The 27,673-nt window shown below is 43.3% G+C and overlaps 3 protein-coding genes across 3 annotated transcripts in view; 2 read left to right on the top strand and 1 right to left on the bottom strand.

Annotated features, from left to right (window-relative positions):
* Positions 1–27,673, bottom strand: part of TMEM116 (transmembrane protein 116) — a 181,490-nt gene that overhangs the window by 53,079 nt on the left and 100,738 nt on the right. The window lies entirely within an intron of this gene.
* On the top strand, positions 1,650–5,312 carry LOC118356284 (disintegrin and metalloproteinase domain-containing protein 1a-like). Its single transcript, XM_035724015.1, has one exon. It carries the CDS (start codon positions 2,596–2,598, stop codon positions 5,044–5,046), a length of 2,451 nt encoding a protein of 816 aa, XP_035579908.1. The 5' UTR covers positions 1,650–2,595; the 3' UTR covers positions 5,047–5,312.
* LOC118356285 (disintegrin and metalloproteinase domain-containing protein 1a-like) lies at positions 23,562–27,224 on the top strand. Its single transcript, XM_035724016.1, has one exon. It carries the CDS (start codon positions 24,508–24,510, stop codon positions 26,956–26,958), a length of 2,451 nt encoding a protein of 816 aa, XP_035579909.1. The 5' UTR covers positions 23,562–24,507; the 3' UTR covers positions 26,959–27,224.

Raw genomic sequence — 27,673 nt, forward strand, 5'->3', positions numbered from 1 at the left:
TAGATATTTCTCCAAAGAAGACATACAAATGGCTAACAGATATGTGAAAAATGGCTCAACATCACTCAGCATCAGGGAAATACAAATCAAAACCACAATGAGATACCACCTCAGACCAGTCAGAATGGCTAAAATTAACAACTCAGGAAACAACAGATGTTGGCAAGGATGCGGACAAAGGGGAACCCTCTAACACTGTTGGTGGGAATGCAAACTGGTACAGGCACTCTGGAAAACAGTATGGAGCTTCCTCAAAAAGTTAAACACAGAGCTACCCTATGACCCAGCAATTGCACTACTAGGTATTTATCCAAAGGATACAAACGTAGTGATCTCAAGGGGCACATGCACGCCAATGTTTATAGCACCGATGTCCATGACCGAAGTATGGTAAGTATGGAAAGAGCCCAGATGTCCATCAACAGACGAATGGATAAAGAAGATGTGAGATACAGAATGGAATATTACTCAGCCATCAGAAAGAATGAAATCCTGCCATTTGCAATGACTTGGATAGAACTAGAGGGTATTATGCTAAGTGAAAGAAGACAAAGAAAGACAAATATCATATGATTTCACTCATATGTGGAATCGAAGAAACAAAACAGATAAACACAGAGGACGGGAAGGAAAAATAAAATAAGATGGAAACAGAGAGGGAGACAAAACCATAAGAGACTTAACCATCGGAATCAAACTGACGGTTGCTGGAGCGGAGGTAGGTGGGGGGATGGGGTAACTGGGTGATGGCCACTAAGGAAGGTGCTTGATGGGATGAGCACTGGGTGTTATATGCAACTGATGGATCCCTAAATTCTACCTCTGAAACTAATAATACACCATTTGTTAAATTGCGTGTAAATAAAAAATTTAAAAAAATAAATAAAAATATTTGTCCTTTTGTGCCTGGCTCAGCTTCCCTCTTTTTAATAATTCAGTGTAAAATAAATTTCTGTTTTATGCATGTAATGTGTTTGTGCTGTGATTCAAAGTTAAACATTTCAGAAAAGAAAAAAGTAGTGATGCAAACTGGAACAAGAATGTTTATACACTCTTTCAAAGGGTTTCATTATGAAACAGAGAAGAGAAACTGGATGCGACTGGAGAATGATACGGGCTGAGAAGGACGGTTTCATAAAGGTGAGATATTACAGCATATAATGAGACTGGATCTAATGGACAAACAGATGTTTAAGATGGAAAAGGGAGAAGGGACAACTGGAAAAGCAAACAAAGTCCACGAGAAATTGAAAGGGAAGGAGACTCCGCATACAAGCAGAGGGACTGGCCTTAGATTGGAGCATGGACAACTTATCCACTATAGTAGGAGGAAAATCTAGATACACGTGGGCTCACCTGGCACCTACATGTGGAAGTACTCTTTGGATTGCTTCTATTTTTCTCAGCCAAAGGTGGGGCCGGAAGAAATCATGAGAGTGAACTGCTGGCTAAAGGTTAAATGTAAGAAGAGGTACATATTGAGATCACAAATGTGCCATTAGTCAGCATGGTTATGGGTTTTCCTGAAGACATTTTTAGCCATTCAGGGCAGGCATCGAGCAAGTACAAACAACACACAACAGATGAGACATCACAGGACTCATAACCTGGGAGTCATTTATTCACTTGATAAATAATTCTTGTTCATCTACTCTTGGACAAGCACTCTTCTAGACCTGAGGGTATAAAGAGGAACAGACAGAAGTGGTCACCGAACACATGGAGGCCGTATTCTAACACAGGAGAGACTTTTAGGATACCTAGTTTACAACAGGCATAATCTTAGCATACCAGTATGTCAGGGATATCCTGAGAAGGGTGTGGGCCTGGACTCACCCACCAACGTGCCCATGATACTCACGCCTAAGAGGAGGCCGCTCTATTGGCAGCCCCTACACACGTTTGGGCAGTTTTATAAACAGAACTTGGGAAAACGAACTTTGATGATGTTAAAACAGGGGTATTGACCCTGGCCCCATGAGTCACCAGCCCACTTGGGTCTATCTTGTGGCCATTTGCCTTATCTAACAGACTGGCCCGTGAGATGTGCGTATCACTATAATGCCATCCAGGGATAAAGAACAATCTGAGTTATGATGTCCATGTGTTACAGAGCAAGAGTTTCAAAGGAGGGGAAGTGAGCAACAGAGTGTGCCCTCCGAAGATGTCTAAGCCCCCTGGCCTGGAACACTTGGAGTTAGCCAAGCAACGGACGACAGGAGGGGTGGGGGTGGGGCATTCCGTGTGGCACAGTTGAGAAGGCATGGAGGTTTTGTTTCCACTCTCAAGGTAGGGTCTTGCCTTTTAGCGTTTGCAGTCCTTCATGATTACATCAGTCCATCATGCCAAAAGGCCCTTAGCCAAGGAACACTGAAGCTGATGCTGTGGAAGGAAGTCACATAGAAAGGACGCTATCTGAAGGATAACAGATCAGAAAGACTGGAAAGGCCACAGCCAGAGGCTATGCCTCTCACAGCCAGGCAGTTGCCACCCTTTATGCAGCCAGCATAGATCTGGAGCTAATGCCTGAGGGTCTCTGTGTCAGGGAGAGCTGCTGCTGATGGACAGAGGCCACACACCGTCGACCGATTCACGATGGCCACGTCAGTGGCAGCTCCTTTGAGACACTCTGCCTCCTCCTTGTCTTCTCTACAGAAATACCAAGTGGTTACCTATGAGGCTGGCAGAGTGCTTCAGACTTGGGCTCCCCAAGTGTCCCCGAGGCGGGCACCAGTAGTGCCAGGACCTCCGTGTGTCAGGCTGGGGATCATGCTGGTCTTGGTACTGATTTTCCTGCCAAGCTTGTACTGTGACCCTGGATCTGTATATTACTCTTCTTATGAAACAGTCATCCCCAAGGGTCTGACAGTCAAGGGAAGGGAAGACCCAGGGGAAAAGGCATCCTATATGCTATTAATGCAGGGCCAGAAACAGGTGATTCACCTGAAGGTGAAGGGAGACTATTTTGTGAATAACTTCCCAGTCTTCAGCTACCACAATGGTGTCCTGGGGCAAGAAACGCCTTTCATCTCGCATGACTGTCACTATGAAGGCTACATAGAAGGAGTCCCAGGTTCTTTTGTTTCCCTCAACACCTGTTCAGGCCTCAGGGGCATCCTGATTAAGGAGGGGAAACCCTATGGCATTGAGCCCATGGACACTTCAAAACGGTTTGAACATGTACTGTACACCATGGCACACCAAGCTCGAGTCTCCTGTAGTGTCACCTCCAAAGGCAGCCAAGTGGTGTCCACCAGCCGGCAACAAGGGAGCAGGAAGCCTCGAAGTCTACAGGCACTGTCCTCCTTTTGGTCACACACCAAGTATGTGGAGATGTTTGTCGTGGTCAACAACCAGCGGTTCCAAATGTGGGGCAGTAACGTCAATGAGACAGTCCAGAGAGTAATGGACATCACTGCTCTGGCCAACATCTTCAGTCGGGAAATAAACACCGAGGTGGTGCTGGCTGGAATGGAGATTTGGACCGAGGGGGACCTCATAGAAGTCCCAGCGGACTTGCGAGTTACACTCAGGAATTTCAATAGCTGGAGACAGGAGCAGCTCCTCCATCGTGTGAAGCACGATGTTGCCCACATGATCGTGGGACATCATCCTGAAGAGGACGTGGGACAGGCATTTCTCAATGGTGCCTGTTCAAGAGGCTTTGCAGCAGCTGTTGAAGCCTTCCATCATGAAGATGTCCTCCTGTTTGCAGCGCTCATGGTCCATGAGCTTGGGCACAACTTGGGTATTCAGCACGACCACTCGGCCTGCATTTGTAAAGATAAACGCTTTTGCCTCATGCATGAAAATATCACTAAAGACAGTGGCTTCAGCAACTGCAGCTCTGACCACTTCTATCAGTTCCTGCGGGAACACAAAGGGGCCTGCCTATTTAACAAGCCTCGGCCCAAAGGTCGCCTGCATAGGCAAGCCACGTGTGGGAATGGTGTGTTGGACTACAATGAGGAGTGTGACTGTGGACCTGACTGTGGTAATAACCCATGCTGTGACCAAACATGTAGGCTGAAGGAGCATGCACAGTGTAGTGATGGACTATGCTGTTTTAATTGCCAGTTGAGACATAAGGGCTTCATGTGTCGTTCTGCTTTTGGAGAGTGTGACCTCCCAGAGTATTGTGATGGTACTTCTAGAGAATGCCCCAGAGACCACTATAAGCAAGATGGTACATCGTGTGATATAATTCACTATTGTTTCATGGGCCGGTGTAAGAACCCTGATATTCAGTGCATGGATCTATATGGGGCCCATGCAATGTCTGCCCCAGAAGACTGTTATATTTCTATGAACACCAAAGGGACCCGGTTTGGCAACTGTGGCTGTCCTACTGCTTCTGTCCCAAGATATGTTAAGTGTTTTGATGAGAATATATTTTGTGGGAAACTTGTATGTACAAATATTACACAGGTACCACCAATCAAACCCCACCATACTCTGATTCAGGTAGCTCACAAAGATGACTGGTGCTGGAGCATGGATGTCTATAACATTACTGATATCCCTGATGACGGAGATGTGGACACTGGCACCCTTTGTGCCCCACACAAAGTCTGCGTGAATTACTCCTGCATTGATCATGCTGTGCTCAAGTATGACTGTGAACCAAAAGAAATGTGTAATGGGAGAGGCGTTTGCAACGATTTAAGGCACTGCCATTGTGAGGAGGGCTATGCCCCCCCTGACTGTAAACTTCCAGGAAATGGGGGTAGTGTGGACAGTGGTCCCCCAGGCAAGCCAGATGATGGAAATCCAAGTGAATATGAAAGGAGAAGTCTTAGTTTTGATCGTGGTAATTCTGGCAGAGGTGGTGAGAAACAGGATGAAAGCAAAAGGCTTGGCAAGATAGTGTACATATTTCCCTTATTTCTTGTAGCATTATTTTTAAGTCTGATTATTGGTGCCAGTGTTGGAGCTGGAAAGGAGATATCACAGTGCTCACAAGAGGCTCTAGAAGAAACTGAAGAAGAAGCTGTGCAAGGAAAGGAAGTAGGCAGAGTGGACGAAGAAGTAGAGGGAAAGAAATGAGTAGTGACAAGAAGAAGTCTAATGTAGCAAATACCCGAAACACTGAGTGGAACAGAGGTTCTGTGGAGGAAACACGGAGTGCATGATCATGGCAGCAGTGGCCCTAACAGGGACTCTGCGGTCTGTAGAAATGTGCAACTGTGGAAGGAGAGCTTTTCTTCTTCAGTGTAGTCATTGATTATGTATACATACTAAAATCATTTATAAAAATAATATTTTCCTTATCACCAAAAAAATAAACTTTTCTCATGAAACATTCAGCTTAATATCTTGTCTTAGTAGGTCCAATTTTGAGTTACCTTTTAGGAAATGTCATCTTTCATCTACTTTGTTGGATGTACAGAATTCTATGTACGTATATCTATGGGGGTCCAGGTTTTTCACCCCACTTAAATTTACACATTATGTTAGGAAAATTGTGTCTATGTTTGTTGTTCTAATTGCTCTGTGAAGTGTATCCATGAAATGAAAAGATTTTAAATTAAAAAGTAAATATCTGTTTTCAAACAAGTATCACTTTAGGCTTTATGTGGCCTATTACCCGGCTCTCCTTCCATTTTGCAGTTCTCTTGAAGGGGCTCCATTTAATTCAGGGTGGTATGATCACCCTGGTTCAGTGTGAAAGGGCCGGGGTGGGCAACCTGGCCAAGACGTGGACTAGTGCTCATTTTACTTTCTTCTATTTTCTACTTAGTTGATTCTATTTAACTCTCAATTCTTTATTAAGTTAATATACTGTTGAGGGACTGTCCAAAGTACCAGAGCTTTGGAGCGTAATTATAAAGACAGCACAAGTACCTATATAATAACATGACCCATTTGGAACAAGATGCTGCGGTAAACACTTTACGTTCGTTGTCTTAATTTTATTCTCCCATCTGTCCTATGAGATCTCCCATCTTCTACATGAGGAAACAGACCCCAAAGAGTTCTGCTCTAGAGCTAGTAACCTTTGTCCTGCCCAAGGTATGATTGAATCTACATTCCCCACTGCCTCATGAGCCCTTCCTTCAGTAAAAAAAAAGTGACCAGAAAGATAATCAATATGTCCTTTAAGTGCCCAAATAACGGCTTCCTCCTCAGTGACTCTAACGAAACAAAAGCCTTACAGATGGATGCCTTACTGCTATCATGAACTTGACACACAGTGTAGTCATTACTGATGAAAGTGCCTTTGCCCCTATTACATCCTGACATCATGGAATGGCAGGTTTATCTTATTCAGCTCTGAGGTCCCAGCTCATTGTGGCTGCTCAGTAAATATTGGCCAAGTGAAGGACTTAACAAGAGCCAACCTTAAAATAGGAAGGTAATTTCTATGGATGTCACTTGCCAAAACCTTGCTCGGGTGCAGTGTTGTTACAGGTTGAGTGTTCTGCGTCTCAGGAAGTTCCTGAGCATCAGTCCCTAACGATATATTTGCTGAGTCCCTCTCCTAACTGCCTGACCTACATGAACAGAAGAGAACAGAAAAAAAGAACAATAAGACCTGACTTCTGCCTTTAAGAAGCTTGTATTAATTACTTTTGCTGGAACAAAACTAAACTTCAGGGCAAAATCCAAACTCAGGACTTCAGTTATGTAAGATTCCAGGTCATGAGATTTACTGGTAACCAAATCTCAAAGTGTTTTATGCCAGAAGGTCAGGATGCATGGTGAAAAGAAACAATTAGATGGTAGTCAGCTGAGAGCTGTGATGATAAAGGTAAAACTGGGTAAGTGAAGGCCTCTGCATGTAAACTTGTGATTAGAGACTTTTGAAAAAGATGTGGAGGATTTCTGCTGAGAAGCACTTCAGTGGAGAACAGGAGGGATGACCTTCCTAACTGCACATGTGATGGTGATTATGCTAAAAGCTAAAAAGCATCACATAGTTTTACTAGCTTCTCAAGTATAAGGGAATCATAATTTAGGTAGGGGGTAATTATGCTTAGCTAATTTAATGGCATTCTTTAAAGACCAAAAGTCAGATAGATAATTGGGAATCAACCAATAAATAGGTTTTAAAAATAAAACTTATTTAAAACTTCACAAAAGGGGTGCCTGGGTGGCTGAGTCAGTTAAGCGTCTGCCTTTGGCTCAGGTCATGATCTCGGGGTCCTGAGATAGAGCCCAGTGTCAGACTCCCTGCTCAGTGGGGAGTCTGCTTCTCCCTCTCCCTCTTCCCCTCCCTGCCACACCTCCCCACACTCATGCTCTCTCTCAAGTAAGTAAATAAAATCTTTAAAACAACAAATACTTCAAAATATTTGACAACAAAATTCATAAAAATTTAGCAAATATGCAAGTTGGAAGTTTAGAATAGACTTATTTTTAATTTTTAGTTGTTGTCCTTATGATTGCAAGACAAAGTTGAAGGCAGTAAACAAAGGTCAGGACAGGCTATTTGATTGAACTTCCTCTGAAAAAGTGATAGAAAATTGGACGTACTCATAAACTGTCAAGTAAATCTTAAAATGTGTGGAAACCCCAAGTCCCAGGAACTGGTTGAGTTCTTTAGCATATGCTATGGAAGGGAGGGGACCAATTTTAATGTGCGCAAAAGAGGGAGGTAGGGTAAGTTGGGTTCGAGGTTCAGCGTTCTGAATTCGTGTGATTGCTTCTACAAAACACTCTTTCACCTGATTCCTTCCCCCCTCTTATATTTGGGGGATTCTGAGGTGTGCTTGCTTACACGTTCCAATGATCTATGTGGGTAGTCACTCATGACCCAGCCAGTTGCAACCCCAACAGATTCTGACAATGACTCCTTGCCATCCTTTACCCCGCTTCCCGGAGTGGCTGTTGTGCTCTCTCTGCTCCCTAAGGCTGGTGGAGACCCAGGCCCTTTCCTTACTTTCCCAAAGCACAGCCAAGTCCAGGCTCTAGACTTTTATCCAGACTTAGAGGGAACAAAGGGAAACTACAATGTGGAAAAGAAAGCATTTGGGAGTGGCCAATATTAATGTTCTTGGAGTCCAAAGGTCATGCCCCTCTCTGGGAGACTTGGATAGGTCCTCTCTTTCCTTGGACGTCCCCAACCTGACATCTTTCCTTGTCCATGTAGGAGTACTTTGGGAATATCCTCAAAACTTGGAGCCAAGACACCAACCTCCCCTCTGGGGCTCAGTTGAAGGAAAAATAAAAGATTTACATTAAACACGGGTGACATTATCAACCTTGCAGGGATGCAATTCTGCACTAACTAAAGTTTTGCACTAGTCTGCAAAATTTCTTGACACTGTATTAAAAATTAAAATAAAAACTTCCAGTGTTTACAAACTTAACTTCAGAACAGAATTGTGGTGTTTCCTTTGGGCAAACATGCTCACTGAAATGTTTTCTCAAAACCAAGAGCAGACTTCCTCCAAGAATGTTTGCAAAATGCTGACCCTTTAAAATTAATATTCCCCCTGCTTCTGGACATTAAGCTGTAAAACTTTTTGGACCAGGGAAGAATAAGGGGGAAGAAAGGTCCAATACCACCTTTGTTATTTAATAAAATCATGGCAGTCTTACCTAAGCAGGTCATGCTGTAATGAAATATATGAGGATAATGAAGGCCATGGATTAGTTTGTGAAGGACAAAGCCATGGTGACTCTTCTCACAGTTAGAAAACTATTTTCTAGGGCGCCTGGGTGGCTCAGTTGGTTAAGCGACTGCCTTCAGCTCGGGTCATGATCCTGGAGTCCCAGGATCGAGTCCCACATCGGGCTCCCTGCTCGGCGGGGAGTCTGCTTCTCCCTCTGACCCTCTTCCCTCTCGTGCTCTCTATCTCTCATTCTCTCTCTCTCAAATAAATAAATAAAATCTTTAAAAAAAAAAAAAGAAAACTATTTTCTAAATATTTACAAAGGAATCATCAGAGGTGGAATCATGACTGAACAAGTGTTTGCAAACCAATGCCCATTTTACTGCTGGAAACTACTAATCGGGCTCTCTAATGACCTTCCCAAGGTTCTCCAGACACTGATCTTGTCACCACAGTCTGGAGTTCAGGAACATCCACTGCTCTCTCATTATCCAGAGCAGAAGATGTAAACTTGGTGTGGCATTAAAGGACTCTGACCACTAGGTTCTCCGGTCTGCTTCCAGCCATTGTCTCCTATGACTTTTGAAAACAAGCATGTCCTCATTCCTCATATCAGTTTGTCTGACAGGAAAGGACCTGTGTCCTCACTACATGACGTGGCCACTTCCCACTCTGGGTTTTTGATCCCACCAAATGATCTTATCTTCCCTCTCCTTACTTGGTTCAACCCTCACAGCTCTGGGAAGGCTCTTGAAACTGCTCCAACATACCTTTCTCTACCTTTTTAAAGGAAACATGGGTTCTCTTTGAGGATACTCATGGAGAGAACCTATAGGGCAGTCAGTCTGAAACAGACCATCAAGTGATTGTTTTCTACAGAACAAGGGAGTATCCATCCATCCTTGTCCTTGAGTGAAATCTCCAACTACTACTTTGAGAGCGAGAAATGTATTTACTCACGCAACACGATCTCAGAATCTCAAATTCTGGAGCTACTCATGTGTTAGTAGAGAAATGGAAAGAAAGCATCGCAAGACACAAAAGGAGTGAGCTCCAAAGCCACAACATTTCTCCTAGTAATGCATTTTCAGTCACCTAATAATCATGAGCTGAGTGTGAGTGCAGACTATTTCCCCCAATGAAAAACAGAAATAAAAAAGGCACAGTGTCAGCACCAGGGGACAGGAGAGAAGACTCACCCTCATGCCATCCACTGACCCCTTATAAACCCAAAACCTTCCTTTATGAATCCACAGTTAAGTTAGGTCATCAGAAAAATAGAGAAATGTAAACAAGACGCCAAATAAAGCAAAGGCTACCAATTAGTTCTATGCTTTGTAAAAATGAGAACGGACCCCAACATTGAGGTAACTGATATGTTATGGTTTAAAGAAAGCTTACAGGTGGGAATCTCTTTATAAAACTATTGCAACAAAATGATACCAGTACATCAGATCCTCCAACTATTCAGAATCTCTATTGCAGTATTTACATTTTATGTAACAATGCGCCTAAAAAAAAGAAACTATTCCTTTTATTCATGATTTTTTTTCCGAACAGACACAATCTTCAATCATCTTTATTGTCACGTTAGCTGCTTTTATGACCCATGTCAACGTCTAGTGGTGTTTTACAAAACAACTCAAGCATAAGAGAAAACAGTAGGCTACCTTTCCTAAGCACCGTGAGAGCTCTTTTCTTCTCCTTGGATGCTAAGAGCATGAGAGCTGTGTAAGCTTGGGAGTCTTGTGTTCTCCTAGCCTAACAAATCCAGCCAGAAAGGATTTTCTGAGAGTAAACAAATAACCTTTTTAAAAAAGAAGAGAGTCACCTTTCTTCTGGTTCAGGGGGCTTTCATCTTCCCTGTCCCTAAATCCCAGGTGCTACTTTCTGGCTGTTTGGTCTTAGACATCGACCTTCACTTCCTCAGGCCTAGGTTTCTGCTCCAGTAAGATGGCCACACAAAGGATGCCTCTCACAGAATGGTTGAGAGATTAAGTTAGGTGACGTGTGTGCCGGTACTGAGTGCACTTCTTGGCATACAGCGGGTGCTCAGATCAACACTGAGAAGATCTAAACTCAACTGTGTCGATGTATCTACGATTGTATGAATCGTATGTTGTTCAGCAATGGTAAGATCTACCGCTACCGAGTCACAATACTGCACTTCCTTTATGCCTATGGCATTCGGACCTATCATATATACGGTCCTTTGCAAACACATTCTACTTCCCCTACTAAACTGAAAATCTCTGGATGTGAGGAGGAGTAAGATTTGGTTGACGTGGCAATCACTACCTTGGGCCCAGTTACGGGTAAGACTGGTAAGGACTTTCTTCCTTTCCTTAGAGCCCCTTTCAAGACCATGGTGGCATTAAAGGCAATCCTGCCGCTTGGATCCTAAGTCAAGGATTCTAGCTTTCTCTCTCTTCTGACTGTATCCTTAGTCCTTAATGTGCAAATGGCTCAGGACAGGCCGACAGGCACATTTGAAGGATGCTGTCCAACCTTGGTGCTTTTTACAGAAGCCTAATTTGACAGTGAAGCTGACACATTCCACCTCTCCTCATTCGTTCATTCATTCATCCTTTCATTCATTCATCCCATCACTGTTGAGTCCTTATGTATGAACTGGTGTACTAGTACTAGGGACATGGTAGAAAATAAGACAAAGTCTATGATCCCATGAAAATGAAAAAAAATTACAAACCTGGCACAAACAGAAAGGTAACTACATGATGTGCCAGGTTGTAATATGTGCGATGGAACAGAATGAAGCAGTGCAAGGGGAACAAGGGTGATGTTAGGGTGGAGTGCTATTTGAAGCCAGTGGTCAGAGAAGGGGAAGAGCAAATCAGGGAGAGGGAAGGCTAAGTGGAAGGGTCCGGAGATGGGAGCACGCTTGGCATGTTTGAAGATCAGCAAGGAGGTCACCATTATCTGGACAGAGTGGGCATTGTGGAGTGGCAGCTGAGGGCTGTGGGTGAAGGCAGGTCACATGAAGACTTGGTAAGGATAGGTAAGGAATTATGTTTCTTTTTTTTTTTTTTAAAGATTTTATTTATTTATTTGAAAGAGAAAGAGAGAGCACATGAGAGGGGGGAGGGTCAGAGGGAGAAGCAGACTCCCTGCTTCTCATCATCAGACATCCCTGATCGATGTGGGACTCGATCCCAGGACTCCAGGATCATGACCTGAGCTGAAAGCAGTCGCTTAACCAACTGAGCCACCCAGGTGCCTCAGGAATTATGTCTCTATTTCAGTGGAGATGGGAAGCACGGAAGGGTTTTAGCAAAGGAGTGACCAGAGCTGAGAAGTACTGAAGGATCACTCCATCTGTCACATGATCCAAGAGCAGGCAGGGGTAGGGCGATGGGCCATTGCATAAGCAGAGAATCCTTAGAGACCTTGTGACGTGCCAAGTGGGAGATGTTGGAAGCTTTTAGGAGGGTGGTTGAAGCGGGTAGTGGTGAGAAGAGGCTAGAATCTGGGTATATTGTGAGGTAGAGCTCAAAGGATTTGCTGACAGAGCAGACGTAGAGTGTAAGAGGAAGGCGGCAAAGGAGGACTCCAGTGGCCCTGCCCTGAGCAACTGCAAGCACAGAGTTGCCATTCACTGAGGTGCAGATGAGTGTGGAAAGAGCAGGCGTTGGGACGTGTTTAGCCTGAGATGCCTACTAAACACCCACGTGGGTATGCCAGCTAGGCAGCCAGATGACTGAGTCTGGAATTCAGGAGAGAAGTCAGATGTCTACTTGAGAGCTGCCAGTCTGGAGATGATATCCAAGCCATGGGACCGGCTGCCACTGCCCAGGGAGCAGAGCCAGCAGCTAGAGAAAGGACCAGATACGAGGACTGGGTGAGGACCTAGCTCCAGGGCATTCCATGTATAGGTGTTGATAAGATGAGGACTCAGGAAAGAAGTGGGAGAAGGAGTGGCTGGTATGGTAGGGGTACCACCAGGAGAGAGCATTGTCCTGAAAACCAAGAAAGAAAGCGTTTCTAGAAGAGCCTTACACTACAAAGCCAGTCCATCTGCAAATTCTCTTGGCCCTACCTTCAACATATATCCAGAATGTGACCTCTTCTCACCACCGCCCCCGACCCCCACTCTCCAGTGCACTGCAAGCCATCATCAACTCCCTCTTCTCTTCTCCAACCGCAGAAGTCTCTAACTGGTCTCTCTGCTTCCACTCTGGCTCTCCCGATAGCCTATTTTCCACCCAGTGAGCAGAGTGATTATTTTCAAAGGTAAGTGAGAACATTCCGATCATCTTTTAAGTGTTGCCAGTAGCTCCAAGGTGAGGACCGAGTGTTGATTGTTTGATTTGACAACGGAGAGTTATTCATTGGTATCCTGGAGCAGAGCAGTTTGGATGGATGGGTGGGAATGAAAGCTTATTCTACTGGAGTCAAAATGTAAAGGATGAGCCAAACAAACATCTGTGAGGGTGTTCAATGTCATCGGGATTCAGAGAAATACAGATGATATAGCCACAAAGAGATGTTGCTACACACCCACAAGATTGGCTATACGAAACTGAAAATGCCAAGTATTGCTGTGGAACAGCAGAAGCTCTCTAAACCGCTTCAGAGACGTAAAGTGGCATGCCACTTTGAAATAACACTTTTAATTTTCTAGTTAAATTTTATTTTCTCAAGTACCCTATAACTTAGCTAGAGATTTCTGCTTCTTTGCATCATGTTGCTGGACAATAATGGTCATAAGAAGTACTCTTCATAGTATTCCAAAAGAAAAGAACCCTGTGTTCACAGATGATACAATGATGTTGGGACTGATCCACACAGAGAAAGACAAGTGTAGAACAATGTGGCAGGAAATGAACTATGGTGGCACCCAAAGAGTAAGTGTAAACTTAAATACCACGTGGAACAAAAGAGGCCACACTGCATTTGTATGGATTCACAGGAAGTTAAGAGGTAGAATGGGAAGCACTCCCAAAATGTTAAAGTAAGGTCCTCCAGAAATGCCCTCCTCCATACAAACAGTTACAACACAGGCAAAAAGAGTCAAGGAGAGTGGCGACGGTGGCACAACATTATGAGAGAAAATACTAGTGGATCATATATCTGATGGGGACTAGTACCCAGAAAAAATTGTTTGTTCAATAAAACTGCTGAATCTTGGTAAGAGCAGCGAGCTACGTGAAGTTTTAATTGCCCTAGTCCCATATCCCTCTCCCTCAGGTCCTCACTAGCCTTGAGAAACCACACCATAACAACTAGGGTAGCTGTGAAAACAGGTCGCCTAGCACCTAGTGGAATGGGCAGAACAGTTTAGAGCCTCCTCAAAAGCGCCATGGCCATAGAACTGTTACGAATTTCACGCCTGGCAGTCCCCCAGAAAAATCCCCCTTCACAGGGCTTGCCTTGCCCTAAAAAACTCTCAGAAGAAAACATAAGGGAAAAGTTTCACGGCACTGGATTTGGCAAAGATCCCTCTGATGCATGACACCAAAGACACAGGTAACAAAAATACAGACAAAATGGACTTAACGAAACTTTAAAAATTTTCTGCATCTAAAAACACTCTTGACACAGTAAAAAGGTTACCCACAGAATGGGAGAAAATATTTGCAAATCAAGTGTCTGTCTGATAAGGGATTAATATTCAGAACATACAGAGAACACCCCTACAACTCAACAACAACAAAAGAAACGACCTGATTCAAAAAATGGGCAAAAGACTCGAAGAGACATTTCTGCAAAGAAGATACACAAATGGCCTATGAGCACATAAAAAGATGCTCAACATCACTCATCACGAGGGAAATGCAAGCCACAACTACAGTGAGATACCACCTCCCACCCATGAGGATGGCTACTGTAAAAAAAAAAAAAAAAAAACCAGAAAATAAGATGTCCTGTGTTGGAGAGGACATGGAGGAAATTGGAACCCATGTGTGCTGCCGGTGGAAATGTAAAATGGTACAGCCGCTGCAGAATACGGTGTCGTGGTTCCTTCAAAAGATCAAAACTAGACTTGCCATATGACCCGGCAATTCCACTTCTGGGTATACACCCCAAAGAACTGAAAGCAGGGTCTTGAAGAGCTGCTTGTATGTCCATGTTCACAGCAGCACTATTCACAATAGCTAAAACACGGAAGCAACCTAAGTGTCCACTGATGGACGACCAATGGATAAGCAAAATGTGGTATATACTTGCAATGAAACACTACTGACCCTCAGAAAGAAAAGAAATCCTGACACGTGCCACAGCACGGATGACCCTTGAGGATATTATGCCAAGTGAAATAAGCCAGTCCCCCAAAGACAAATCTTGTATGATTCCACTCATAGGAGGCACCCAGAGTAGTCACAATCCTAGAGACAGAAAGTAGAATGGAGGTTGCCAGGGGCTGGAGGCAAGCAGGCAATGGGGATTTACAGTTTAATGACCATACAGTTTCAGTTATAAGATGAAAAGGAGTCCTGGAGATCGAGAGTGGTGACGGTGGCACAACATTATAAATGTATTTAATGCCACTGAAGTGTGCACTTAAAAATGGTTACGATGGTAAACTTTATGCTATACGTGTTTCAACTCAATAAAAAAGATTGGAAGGAAAAATGAAATACTTCTCTGCTCTGAGAGAAAACACAGCACTGAGAGAGTGAAAAGACAGCCCACAGGATGGGAGAAAATATTAACAGATCATATATCTGATGGGGACTAGTACCCAGAAAATATTAAGCACTCTTAGAACTCAACCAGAAAAAGACGTCCAATTTTAAAAGGGCACAGGACGGGAATAGACATTTCTCCAAAGAAGAAATAAAAGACCAATAAGAATATGAAAGGATGTGCAATATCATGAATTATCAGAAAAGTGCACATCAAAACGACAAAGAGAGGGACGCCTGGGTGGCTTAGTTGGTTAAGCGACTGCCTTCGGCTCAGGTCATGATCCTGGAATCCCGGGATCGAGTCCCACATCGGGCTCCCTGCTCAGCAAGGAGTCTGCTTCTCCCTCTGACCCTCTTCTCTCTCATGCTTTCTATCTCTCATTCTCTCTCTCTCAAATAAATAAATAAAATCTTTAAAAAAAAACACCTTATTAAAAAAAAAAACTACAAAGAGATACCCTTTTAGATCCACCGGGATTCCGGCTAAAATCGAAAAGACAGGCAGTATCGAATGCCAGTGAGGATATGGAGCAGTTGGAACCCTCGTTCACCCTGGCAGGAATGTAAAATTACGTAGCTGCTCTAGAGAACAGTTGGGCAGTTCCTCAAAAGGCTAATCATAGAGTTAACCCATGACTGAGCAATTCCACTCCCAAGCACCTACCCAAGGGAAATGAAAACATGTGTCCAAGCAAAAACTTGTACTCAAACGTCCACGGCAGTGTTATTCACGATAGCCAAAAAGTGGAAACAACCAAAATGGTCATCCACTGATGGGTTGAAAAAATAAAACATGGCATATTCCTTCATTCAAAAAGAATCTATTATTTGGCCCAAAGGAAATGAAGTTGTGACACATGCTACAACATGGCTCATCCTTGAAAACACGCAAGGTGAAGTAAGTCACAGAAGACGACAACTTGTAGGAGTCCATTGCTATGAAATACCCGGAACAGACAAAGTCCTAGAGCTAGAAAGTACACTAGTGATGGCCAGGGGCTCAGGGAGGCGGGGAATGAAGAGGGACTGCTAATGAATAGGAGGGTTTCCTTTAGAGGGTGAAGAGGATGTTCTAAAATCAACTGCGGTGATGGTTGTATAATTTTCTCAACATACTATATAAACCACTGAACTGGACTCTATTTTTTTAAAGATCTTATTTATTTATTTGACAGAGAGAGAGTACAAGCAGGGGGAATGGCAGGGAGAGGGAGAAGCAGGCTCTCCGCTGAGCAGAGAGCCGGCTTGGGGCTCCATCCCAGGACCCTGGGATCATGACCTGAGCAGTCCTTAATGTGCAGACGCTTAACCAACTGAGCCACCCAGGCGCCCCTGAACTGGACTCTTTAAACAAAGAATATCATGGCCTGTGAGCTGTATCTCAACAACGGTGTTATTAAGAGACAAGTAAAATAAAATTATACAATTACACCGGGATGCATATTCAGGAAGCAAAACAATTTTTTTAAAAAGTGAGAAAGTAGTTCTCGTAAGAGACAGGATCATGACTATCTCTGAAGCAGGAGGATTTGTGATTGGCAATGGCACATGGGTGGCTTCTATGGAGCTAAAACTGTTGATTACTTCATTGGGGTTGTACCTACACAGCGGTTTCCATGTCTCAGTAAAATATACATCACATAAAATTAACCATCTTACCCATTTTTTAAGTGTACAGTTTGGTGTACAGTTTGGTGGCATTAAGTACATTCACACTGTTGTGCTGCCTTCACCACCGTCCATTTCCAGAACTTGTCATCATCCCAAACTGAAACTCTGTACCCATTAGACAATAATAACTCCCCGTTACTCTTTTCCTCAGCTCCTGGTCAACTCTATTCTACTTTTTCTCTCTCTGTGGACTTGACTTTTTGAGGAACCTCATCAAAATGAAATCACAGAGGAGGAGTTAAGATGGCAGAGGAGTAGGGGACCCTAATTTCATCTGGTCCCTGGAATTCAGCTAGATAATTATCAAATTCTGAACACCTGCAAAATCAATCGGAGGTCTGAGAAAAGAATTGCTGCGATTCTACAAATAGAAAAGTGACCACTTTTTGGAAGGTAGGAGGTGTGGAGATGTGAATCCGGGGCAATATATAGGTAGAGAGGGCAGAGGGGAGGGAGCTTGCTAAAGGAGGCTACCTCAAAGTATTACAAGCAAGGGAGCACAAAATCGGAATCTTTAGAGTTCTGCTACAGTGGGGGAACGTCCCTGGCTTAAAGATGCTCAGGTGGCGAAGAAGCGGGGTGGACTCCCACGTCGGACAGCGGACAGCGTGGCCCCAGGATCCCCAGGGTCACTAGAAGAACGGGGTGGGGGGGTGCCGCAGTGCGGCAGAGTTTCCAGGCATCCGAGCCGGGAAGTGGGCTGAAAACAGCAAGCCTAGGAGCCAGCTTTCTGCTCCGTGTTGCCATAAACTGAATTGCTGCATGCTCGCATGACCTGACCGCTCTCTGGGCAGGGGCCAGCAAAAGGCAGAAGCACAGGGAGACCCCCCCTCTCCCTCCCCCGGAGGGAATGGCATGGGTCTGCACCACAGGAGTCTGTAAAGTTTGGAGACTCAAAATTGGGTGGGGTGCCTGAGATAAAAATGCTCGGTCACAGGCCACGTGAACAAAGAGGTTGGTCGGAAACCAGGGAGACAAGAGTGATTCACTGCATTTCTGTGAGGGCTCCCTGAAGAGTGGGGGGTGGGGGGCTAGAGATCGGGGCACCGCCATTTCCATACCCCCCACCCCGTCAGTGCTGAAAACCTTCAGAGAACAAAACAGTACGCAACAAAGCGCAATCTGGAGCTGCTTGCGCTGAGCCCTGCCCCCTGGTAACAGGAGTCCAATACCACCAAGCAAGGACACCTGAGAATCACCGCAACAGACCCCTCCCCCAGAAGACCAGCTGGAACAACTGGCTAGCACCACATTTACCAATCATAGGGAACTGCAAAACTTCAGCTTTTGGGAAAAACAGTATATAGCAATCACGGTTATTTTTTTTAAATCATTATTCTTTAGTCTTTCAGTTTTATTTTTTTCAGGTATTTTCTTATTTTTTTAATTCCTTTTTTGTTCTTATTAAAATGTTTCATGTATACTTTATTTTTATTTCCTTCCATTGTATTTTATTGTATTTTTATTATATATGTTACATATATTATTATAACATATATATTTTATACTTATATGTTATATATACATTTATATAGAAATATATATTTATATATAAAAGTTTTTCATTCTTTCCTATTTTGAGATCTATATGTACACACTGAGATACACACACACACACTATATATATATATGTGTATATATATATATTTACGTAAGTTTTTCTTTTTTTCCTATTTTTGAGATCTAGTTTCTTTTAACAAACAAACCAAAATACACTCAGGATCTAGTTTATTGTTTTGTTCTGTTTTACTTCTTGATTGACTTCTTCTTATTTTTGTTTGTTTCTGTTTACTTCTGGTGAGCTTTGTTTGTATTTTTCTGGTGGTGTTGTTGTTATTTTCGTCTTTTCTCTCTTTCTTCTATTCTTTTCTGGACATGATGATGAGATGGAGAAACTCACCGCAAAAGAACGAACAGGAGGAAGTACTACTCACTGGCAGGGATTTAATCAATATGGATATAAGTAAGATGTCACAACTAGAATTCAAAACAATTATAAAAAATATGCTTGAAAAAAAGCTTAGAAGACACTAGAGAATCCATTACTGTAGAAATAAAAGAGCCAAAATCTAATCAAGTGAAAATTAAAAATGCTATTACTGAGATGCAGTAAAAAAATGGAGGCTCTAACAGCTTGGATAAATGAGGCAGAATAGAGAGTCAGTGATAGATAAGACACAATGATGGAAAACAAGGAAGCTGAGAAAGAGAGAGAAAAACAACTACTGGATGATGAAGGGAGACTTTGAGAAATCAGTGATACCATATGGTGAATTAATATTCGAATAATAGGGGGTCCCAGAAGATGAACGGGGGTGGGGTGCAGAAGGTTTATTTGAACAAATTATAGCTCAGCACTTCCCTAATCTGGGGAAGAAAAGAAGCATTCAAGTCCAGGAGGCACAGAGAAACCCCCTCAAAATCAATAAAAATAGGTCAAGATCTCCACATACAATAGTGAAGCTTGCAAATTTCCGAGATAAAGAGAAAATCCTGAAAGCAGCTCGGGACAGGAGGTCTGTAACCTACAAGGGTAGAAACATAAGGCTGGCAGCAGACCTGTCCACAGAGACCTGGCAGGCCAGAAAGGACTGGCATGATATATTCAATGTGCTAAATGGGAAAAATATGCAGCCAAGAACCCTTTATCCAGCAAGGCTGTCATTCAGACTAGAAGGCAAGATTAAGAGTTTCCAGGACAAACAAAAACTAAAGGAAATCCTGAACACTAAACCAGCCCTGCAAAGAAATAGTAAAGGGGATCCTCTGAGTGAAGAACGAGCCCAAAAGTAACAAAGATCAGGAAGGAACAATCTACAGAAATGGCGATTTTACAGGTAATACAATGGCACTTAGTATCTTTCAATAATTACTCTGAATGTAAATGGACTGAATGCTCCAATCAACAGACACACGGTATCAGACTGGATTAAAAAAAAAACAAGACCCATCGATATGCTGTCTACAAGAGACTCATTTTAGACCCAAAGGCACCTCCAGATTGAAAGTGAGGGGGTAGAGACCCATTTTTCATGCTAACGGGCATCGAAAGAAAGCTGGAGTAGCAATCTTTTCATCAGACAAAGTAGATTTTAAACCAAAGGCTGTAATAAGAGATGAAGAAGGACACTATATCATAATAAAAGGGTCTATCCAACAAGAGGATCCAACAATTGTAAATATTTATGCCCCTAACTTGGGAGCAGCCTGCTATATAAACCAATTAATAACAAAATTAAAGAAACACACATTGATAATAGTACAATAATCACAGGGGACTTTAACACCCTACTCACGGCAATGCACAGATCATCTAAGCAGAAGATCAACAAAGAAACAAGGGCTTTGAGTGACACACTGCACCAGATGGCCTTCACAGACATATTCAGTGCATTTCATCCTAAAGTAACAGAATACACATTCTTCTCAAGTGCACACGGAACATTCTCCAGAACAGATCACACAATGGGTCACAAGTCAGGTCTCAACTGGTACAAAAAGACTGAGATCATACCATGCATGTTTTCAGACCACAATGCTTTAAAACTTGCATTAAGTAATCACAAGAGGAAAGTTGGAAGGAACACAAATACATGGAGGTTAAAGAGCATCCTACGAAAGAATGAATGGGTCAACCAGGAAATTAAAGAACTATTTAAAAAAAATACATGGAAACAAATGAAAACGAAAACACAACAGTTCAGAACTTTTGGGATGCACCAAAGGCAGTCCTAAGAGCAAAGTATATACCGATACAAGCCTTTCTCAAGAAACAAGAAAAGTCTCAAATATATAACCTCACCTTACACCTAAAGGAGCTGGGAAAGGAACAGCAAATAAAGCCTAAATCCAGCAGGAGAAGAGCAATAAGAAGGACTAGAGCAGAAATCAATTACTACAGAAACTAAAAAGACAAAAACAAAAACAGTAGAACAGATGACAGGGAAACTAGGAGCTGGTTCCCTGAAAGAATTAATAAGATCAATAAACCCCCAGCCAGACTTATCAAAAAGAAAAGAGAAAGGACCCAAATAAAATCATGAAGGAAAGAGGAGAGATCACAACCAACACTGAAGAAATACAAACAATTACAAGAGAATATTATGAGCAATTGTATGACAACAAATTAGGCAATCTGGAAGAAATGGATGCATTCCTAGAAACATATCAACTACCAAAATGGAAACAAAAAGAATTAGAAAACGTGAACAGACCCATAACCAGCAAATAAATTGAAGCAGTAATCAAAAACCGAGAGCCAGGGCCAGATGGCCTCCCAGCGGAATTCTACCAAACATTTAAAGAAGAATTAATTCCTGTTCTTCTGAAGCTGTTTCAAAAAATTGAAATGGAAGGAAAACTTCCAAACTCATTCTATGAGGCCAGCATTACCTTGATCCCAAAGCCAGACAAAGACCCCACCAAAAAGGAGAATTACAGAGCAATATCCCTGACAAACAGGGATGCAAAAATTCTCTCCAAGATCCTAGCTAATAGGATCTCAGAGTACATTAAAAGGATTATTCACCATGACCAAGTGGGATTTACTCCTGGGCTGCAAGGGTTCAACATTTATTGACTTTACTGACTTTCAACAATAGCTTTATCGATATATAACTCACACCGGACAGCCACATTGCAGAAGAATGAAATCAGACCTCTTTCTTAAACCATACACAAAATAAACTCAAAATGGATGAAAGACCTAAATGTGAGACAGGAATCCATCAAAATCCTAGAGGGGAACACAGGCAGCAACCTCTCTGACCTCGGCTGCAGCAACTTCTTGCCCGACACGCCTTCAAAGGCAAGGGAAACAAAAGCCAAAATGAACTACTGGGACTTCATCAAGATAAAAAGTTTTGCACAGCAAAGGAAATGGTTGACAAAAGTAAAAGGCAACCTTACAGAATGGGAGAAGATATTTGCAAATGACATATCAGATAAAGGGCTAGTATCCAAAATCTATAAAGAACTTCTCAAACACCCAAAAGACAAAAAAATCTAGTCAACAAATGGGCAGAAGACATGAGTAGATATTTCTCCAAAGAAGACATACAAATGGCTAACAGATATGTGAAAAATGGCTCAACATCACTCAGCATCAGGGAAATACAAATCAAAACCACAATGAGATACCACCTCAGACCAGTCAGAATGGCTAAAATTAACAACTCAGGAAACAACAGATGTTGGCAAGGATGCGGACAAAGGGGAACCCTCTAACACTGTTGGTGGGAATGCAAACTGGTACAGGCACTCTGGAAAACAGTATGGAGCTTCCTCAAAAAGTTAAACACAGAGCTACCCTATGACCCAGCAATTGCACTACTAGGTATTTATCCAAAGGATACAAACGTAGTGATCTCAAGGGGCACATGCACGCCAATGTTTATAGCACCGATGTCCATGACCGAAGTATGGTAAGTATGGAAAGAGCCCAGATGTCCATCAACAGACGAATGGATAAAGAAGATGTGAGATACAGAATGGAATATTACTCAGCCATCAGAAAGAATGAAATCCTGCCATTTGCAATGACTTGGATAGAACTAGAGGGTATTATGCTAAGTGAAAGAAGACAAAGAAAGACAAATATCATATGATTTCACTCATATGTGGAATCGAAGAAACAAAACAGATAAACACAGAGGACGGGAAGGAAAAATAAAATAAGATGGAAACAGAGAGGGAGACAAAACCATAAGAGACTTAACCATCGGAATCAAACTGACGGTTGCTGGAGCGGAGGTAGGTGGGGGGATGGGGTAACTGGGTGATGGCCACTAAGGAAGGCGCTTGATGGGATGAGCACTGGGTGTTATATGCAACTGATGGATCCCTAAATTCTACCTCTGAAACTAATAATACACCATTTGTTAAATTGCGTGTAAATAAAAAATTTAAAAAAATAAATAAAAATATTTGTCCTTTTGTGCCTGGCTCAGCTTCCCTCTTTTTAATAATTCAGTGTAAAATAAATTTCTGTTTTATGCATGTAATGTGTTTGTGCTGTGATTCAAAGTTAAACATTTCAGAAAAGAAAAAAGTAGTGATGCAAACTGGAACAAGAATGTTTATACACTCTTTCAAAGGGTTTCATTATGAAACAGAGAAGAGAAACTGGATGCGACTGGAGAATGATACGGGCTGAGAAGGACGGTTTCATAAAGGTGAGATATTACAGCATATAATGAGACTGGATCTAATGGACAAACAGATGTTTAAGATGGAAAAGGGAGAAGGGACAACTGGAAAAGCAAACAAAGTCCACGAGAAATTGAAAGGGAAGGAGACTCCGCATACAAGCAGAGGGACTGGCCTTAGATTGGAGCATGGACAACTTATCCACTATAGTAGGAGGAAAATCTAGATACACGTGGGCTCACCTGGCACCTACATGTGGAAGTACTCTTTGGATTGCTTCTATTTTTCTCAGCCAAAGGTGGGGCCGGAAGAAATCATGAGAGTGAACTGCTGGCTAAAGGTTAAATGTAAGAAGAGGTACATATTGAGATCACAAATGTGCCATTAGTCAGCATGGTTATGGGTTTTCCTGAAGACATTTTTAGCCATTCAGGGCAGGCATCGAGCAAGTACAAACAACACACAACAGATGAGACATCACAGGACTCATAACCTGGGAGTCATTTATTCACTTGATAAATAATTCTTGTTCATCTACTCTTGGACAAGCACTCTTCTAGACCTGAGGGTATAAAGAGGAACAGACAGAAGTGGTCACCGAACACATGGAGGCCGTATTCTAACACAGGAGAGACTTTTAGGATACCTAGTTTACAACAGGCATAATCTTAGCATACCAGTATGTCAGGGATATCCTGAGAAGGGTGTGGGCCTGGACTCACCCACCAACGTGCCCATGATACTCACGCCTAAGAGGAGGCCGCTCTATTGGCAGCCCCTACACACGTTTGGGCAGTTTTATAAACAGAACTTGGGAAAACGAACTTTGATGATGTTAAAACAGGGGTATTGACCCTGGCCCCATGAGTCACCAGCCCACTTGGGTCTATCTTGTGGCCATTTGCCTTATCTAACAGACTGGCCCGTGAGATGTGCGTATCACTATAATGCCATCCAGGGATAAAGAACAATCTGAGTTATGATGTCCATGTGTTACAGAGCAAGAGTTTCAAAGGAGGGGAAGTGAGCAACAGAGTGTGCCCTCCGAAGATGTCTAAGCCCCCTGGCCTGGAACACTTGGAGTTAGCCAAGCAACGGACGACAGGAGGGGTGGGGGTGGGGCATTCCGTGTGGCACAGTTGAGAAGGCATGGAGGTTTTGTTTCCACTCTCAAGGTAGGGTCTTGCCTTTTAGCGTTTGCAGTCCTTCATGATTACATCAGTCCATCATGCCAAAAGGCCCTTAGCCAAGGAACACTGAAGCTGATGCTGTGGAAGGAAGTCACATAGAAAGGACGCTATCTGAAGGATAACAGATCAGAAAGACTGGAAAGGCCACAGCCAGAGGCTATGCCTCTCACAGCCAGGCAGTTGCCACCCTTTATGCAGCCAGCATAGATCTGGAGCTAATGCCTGAGGGTCTCTGTGTCAGGGAGAGCTGCTGCTGATGGACAGAGGCCACACACCGTCGACCGATTCACGATGGCCACGTCAGTGGCAGCTCCTTTGAGACACTCTGCCTCCTCCTTGTCTTCTCTACAGAAATACCAAGTGGTTACCTATGAGGCTGGCAGAGTGCTTCAGACTTGGGCTCCCCAAGTGTCCCCGAGGCGGGCACCAGTAGTGCCAGGACCTCCGTGTGTCAGGCTGGGGATCATGCTGGTCTTGGTACTGATTTTCCTGCCAAGCTTGTACTGTGACCCTGGATCTGTATATTACTCTTCTTATGAAACAGTCATCCCCAAGGGTCTGACAGTCAAGGGAAGGGAAGACCCAGGGGAAAAGGCATCCTATATGCTATTAATGCAGGGCCAGAAACAGGTGATTCACCTGAAGGTGAAGGGAGACTATTTTGTGAATAACTTCCCAGTCTTCAGCTACCACAATGGTGTCCTGGGGCAAGAAACGCCTTTCATCTCGCATGACTGTCACTATGAAGGCTACATAGAAGGAGTCCCAGGTTCTTTTGTTTCCCTCAACACCTGTTCAGGCCTCAGGGGCATCCTGATTAAGGAGGGGAAACCCTATGGCATTGAGCCCATGGACACTTCAAAACGGTTTGAACATGTACTGTACACCATGGCACACCAAGCTCGAGTCTCCTGTAGTGTCACCTCCAAAGGCAGCCAAGTGGTGTCCACCAGCCGGCAACAAGGGAGCAGGAAGCCTCGAAGTCTACAGGCACTGTCCTCCTTTTGGTCACACACCAAGTATGTGGAGATGTTTGTCGTGGTCAACAACCAGCGGTTCCAAATGTGGGGCAGTAACGTCAATGAGACAGTCCAGAGAGTAATGGACATCACTGCTCTGGCCAACATCTTCAGTCGGGAAATAAACACCGAGGTGGTGCTGGCTGGAATGGAGATTTGGACCGAGGGGGACCTCATAGAAGTCCCAGCGGACTTGCGAGTTACACTCAGGAATTTCAATAGCTGGAGACAGGAGCAGCTCCTCCATCGTGTGAAGCACGATGTTGCCCACATGATCGTGGGACATCATCCTGAAGAGGACGTGGGACAGGCATTTCTCAATGGTGCCTGTTCAAGAGGCTTTGCAGCAGCTGTTGAAGCCTTCCATCATGAAGATGTCCTCCTGTTTGCAGCGCTCATGGTCCATGAGCTTGGGCACAACTTGGGTATTCAGCACGACCACTCGGCCTGCATTTGTAAAGATAAACGCTTTTGCCTCATGCATGAAAATATCACTAAAGACAGTGGCTTCAGCAACTGCAGCTCTGACCACTTCTATCAGTTCCTGCGGGAACACAAAGGGGCCTGCCTATTTAACAAGCCTCGGCCCAAAGGTCGCCTGCATAGGCAAGCCACGTGTGGGAATGGTGTGTTGGACTACAATGAGGAGTGTGACTGTGGACCTGACTGTGGTAATAACCCATGCTGTGACCAAACATGTAGGCTGAAGGAGCATGCACAGTGTAGTGATGGACTATGCTGTTTTAATTGCCAGTTGAGACATAAGGGCTTCATGTGTCGTTCTGCTTTTGGAGAGTGTGACCTCCCAGAGTATTGTGATGGTACTTCTAGAGAATGCCCCAGAGACCACTATAAGCAAGATGGTACATCGTGTGATATAATTCACTATTGTTTCATGGGCCGGTGTAAGAACCCTGATATTCAGTGCATGGATCTATATGGGGCCCATGCAATGTCTGCCCCAGAAGACTGTTATATTTCTATGAACACCAAAGGGACCCGGTTTGGCAACTGTGGCTGTCCTACTGCTTCTGTCCCAAGATATGTTAAGTGTTTTGATGAGAATATATTTTGTGGGAAACTTGTATGTACAAATATTACACAGGTACCACCAATCAAACCCCACCATACTCTGATTCAGGTAGCTCACAAAGATGACTGGTGCTGGAGCATGGATGTCTATAACATTACTGATATCCCTGATGACGGAGATGTGGACACTGGCACCCTTTGTGCCCCACACAAAGTCTGCGTGAATTACTCCTGCATTGATCATGCTGTGCTCAAGTATGACTGTGAACCAAAAGAAATGTGTAATGGGAGAGGCGTTTGCAACGATTTAAGGCACTGCCATTGTGAGGAGGGCTATGCCCCCCCTGACTGTAAACTTCCAGGAAATGGGGGTAGTGTGGACAGTGGTCCCCCAGGCAAGCCAGATGATGGAAATCCAAGTGAATATGAAAGGAGAAGTCTTAGTTTTGATCGTGGTAATTCTGGCAGAGGTGGTGAGAAACAGGATGAAAGCAAAAGGCTTGGCAAGATAGTGTACATATTTCCCTTATTTCTTGTAGCATTATTTTTAAGTCTGATTATTGGTGCCAGTGTTGGAGCTGGAAAGGAGATATCACAGTGCTCACAAGAGGCTCTAGAAGAAACTGAAGAAGAAGCTGTGCAAGGAAAGGAAGTAGGCAGAGTGGACGAAGAAGTAGAGGGAAAGAAATGAGTAGTGACAAGAAGAAGTCTAATGTAGCAAATACCCGAAACACTGAGTGGAACAGAGGTTCTGTGGAGGAAACACGGAGTGCATGATCATGGCAGCAGTGGCCCTAACAGGGACTCTGCGGTCTGTAGAAATGTGCAACTGTGGAAGGAGAGCTTTTCTTCTTCAGTGTAGTCATTGATTATGTATACATACTAAAATCATTTATAAAAATAATATTTTCCTTATCACCAAAAAAATAAACTTTTCTCATGAAACATTCAGCTTAATATCTTGTCTTAGTAGGTCCAATTTTGAGTTACCTTTTAGGAAATGTCATCTTTCATCTACTTTGTTGGATGTACAGAATTCTATGTACGTATATCTATGGGGGTCCAGGTTTTTCACCCCACTTAAATTTACACATTATGTTAGGAAAATTGTGTCTATGTTTGTTGTTCTAATTGCTCTGTGAAGTGTATCCATGAAATGAAAAGATTTTAAATTAAAAAGTAAATATCTGTTTTCAAACAAGTATCACTTTAGGCTTTATGTGGCCTATTACCCGGCTCTCCTTCCATTTTGCAGTTCTCTTGAAGGGGCTCCATTTAATTCAGGGTGGTATGATCACCCTGGTTCAGTGTGAAAGGGCCGGGGTGGGCAACCTGGCCAAGACGTGGACTAGTGCTCATTTTACTTTCTTCTATTTTCTACTTAGTTGATTCTATTTAACTCTCAA

Source organism: Zalophus californianus, chromosome 14 (assembly GCF_009762305.2).
Source record: "Zalophus californianus isolate mZalCal1 chromosome 14, mZalCal1.pri.v2, whole genome shotgun sequence".
In the NCBI taxonomy this organism is placed as follows: Eukaryota; Metazoa; Chordata; class Mammalia; order Carnivora; family Otariidae; genus Zalophus; species Zalophus californianus.

Bases quoted from the DNA above. Each gene is read 5' to 3' on its own strand.
- LOC118356284 (XM_035724015.1), top strand. From the start codon at position 2,596: ATGGCCACGTCAGTGGCAGCTCCTTTGAGACACTCTGCCTCCTCCTTG.
- LOC118356285 (XM_035724016.1), top strand. From the start codon at position 24,508: ATGGCCACGTCAGTGGCAGCTCCTTTGAGACACTCTGCCTCCTCCTTG.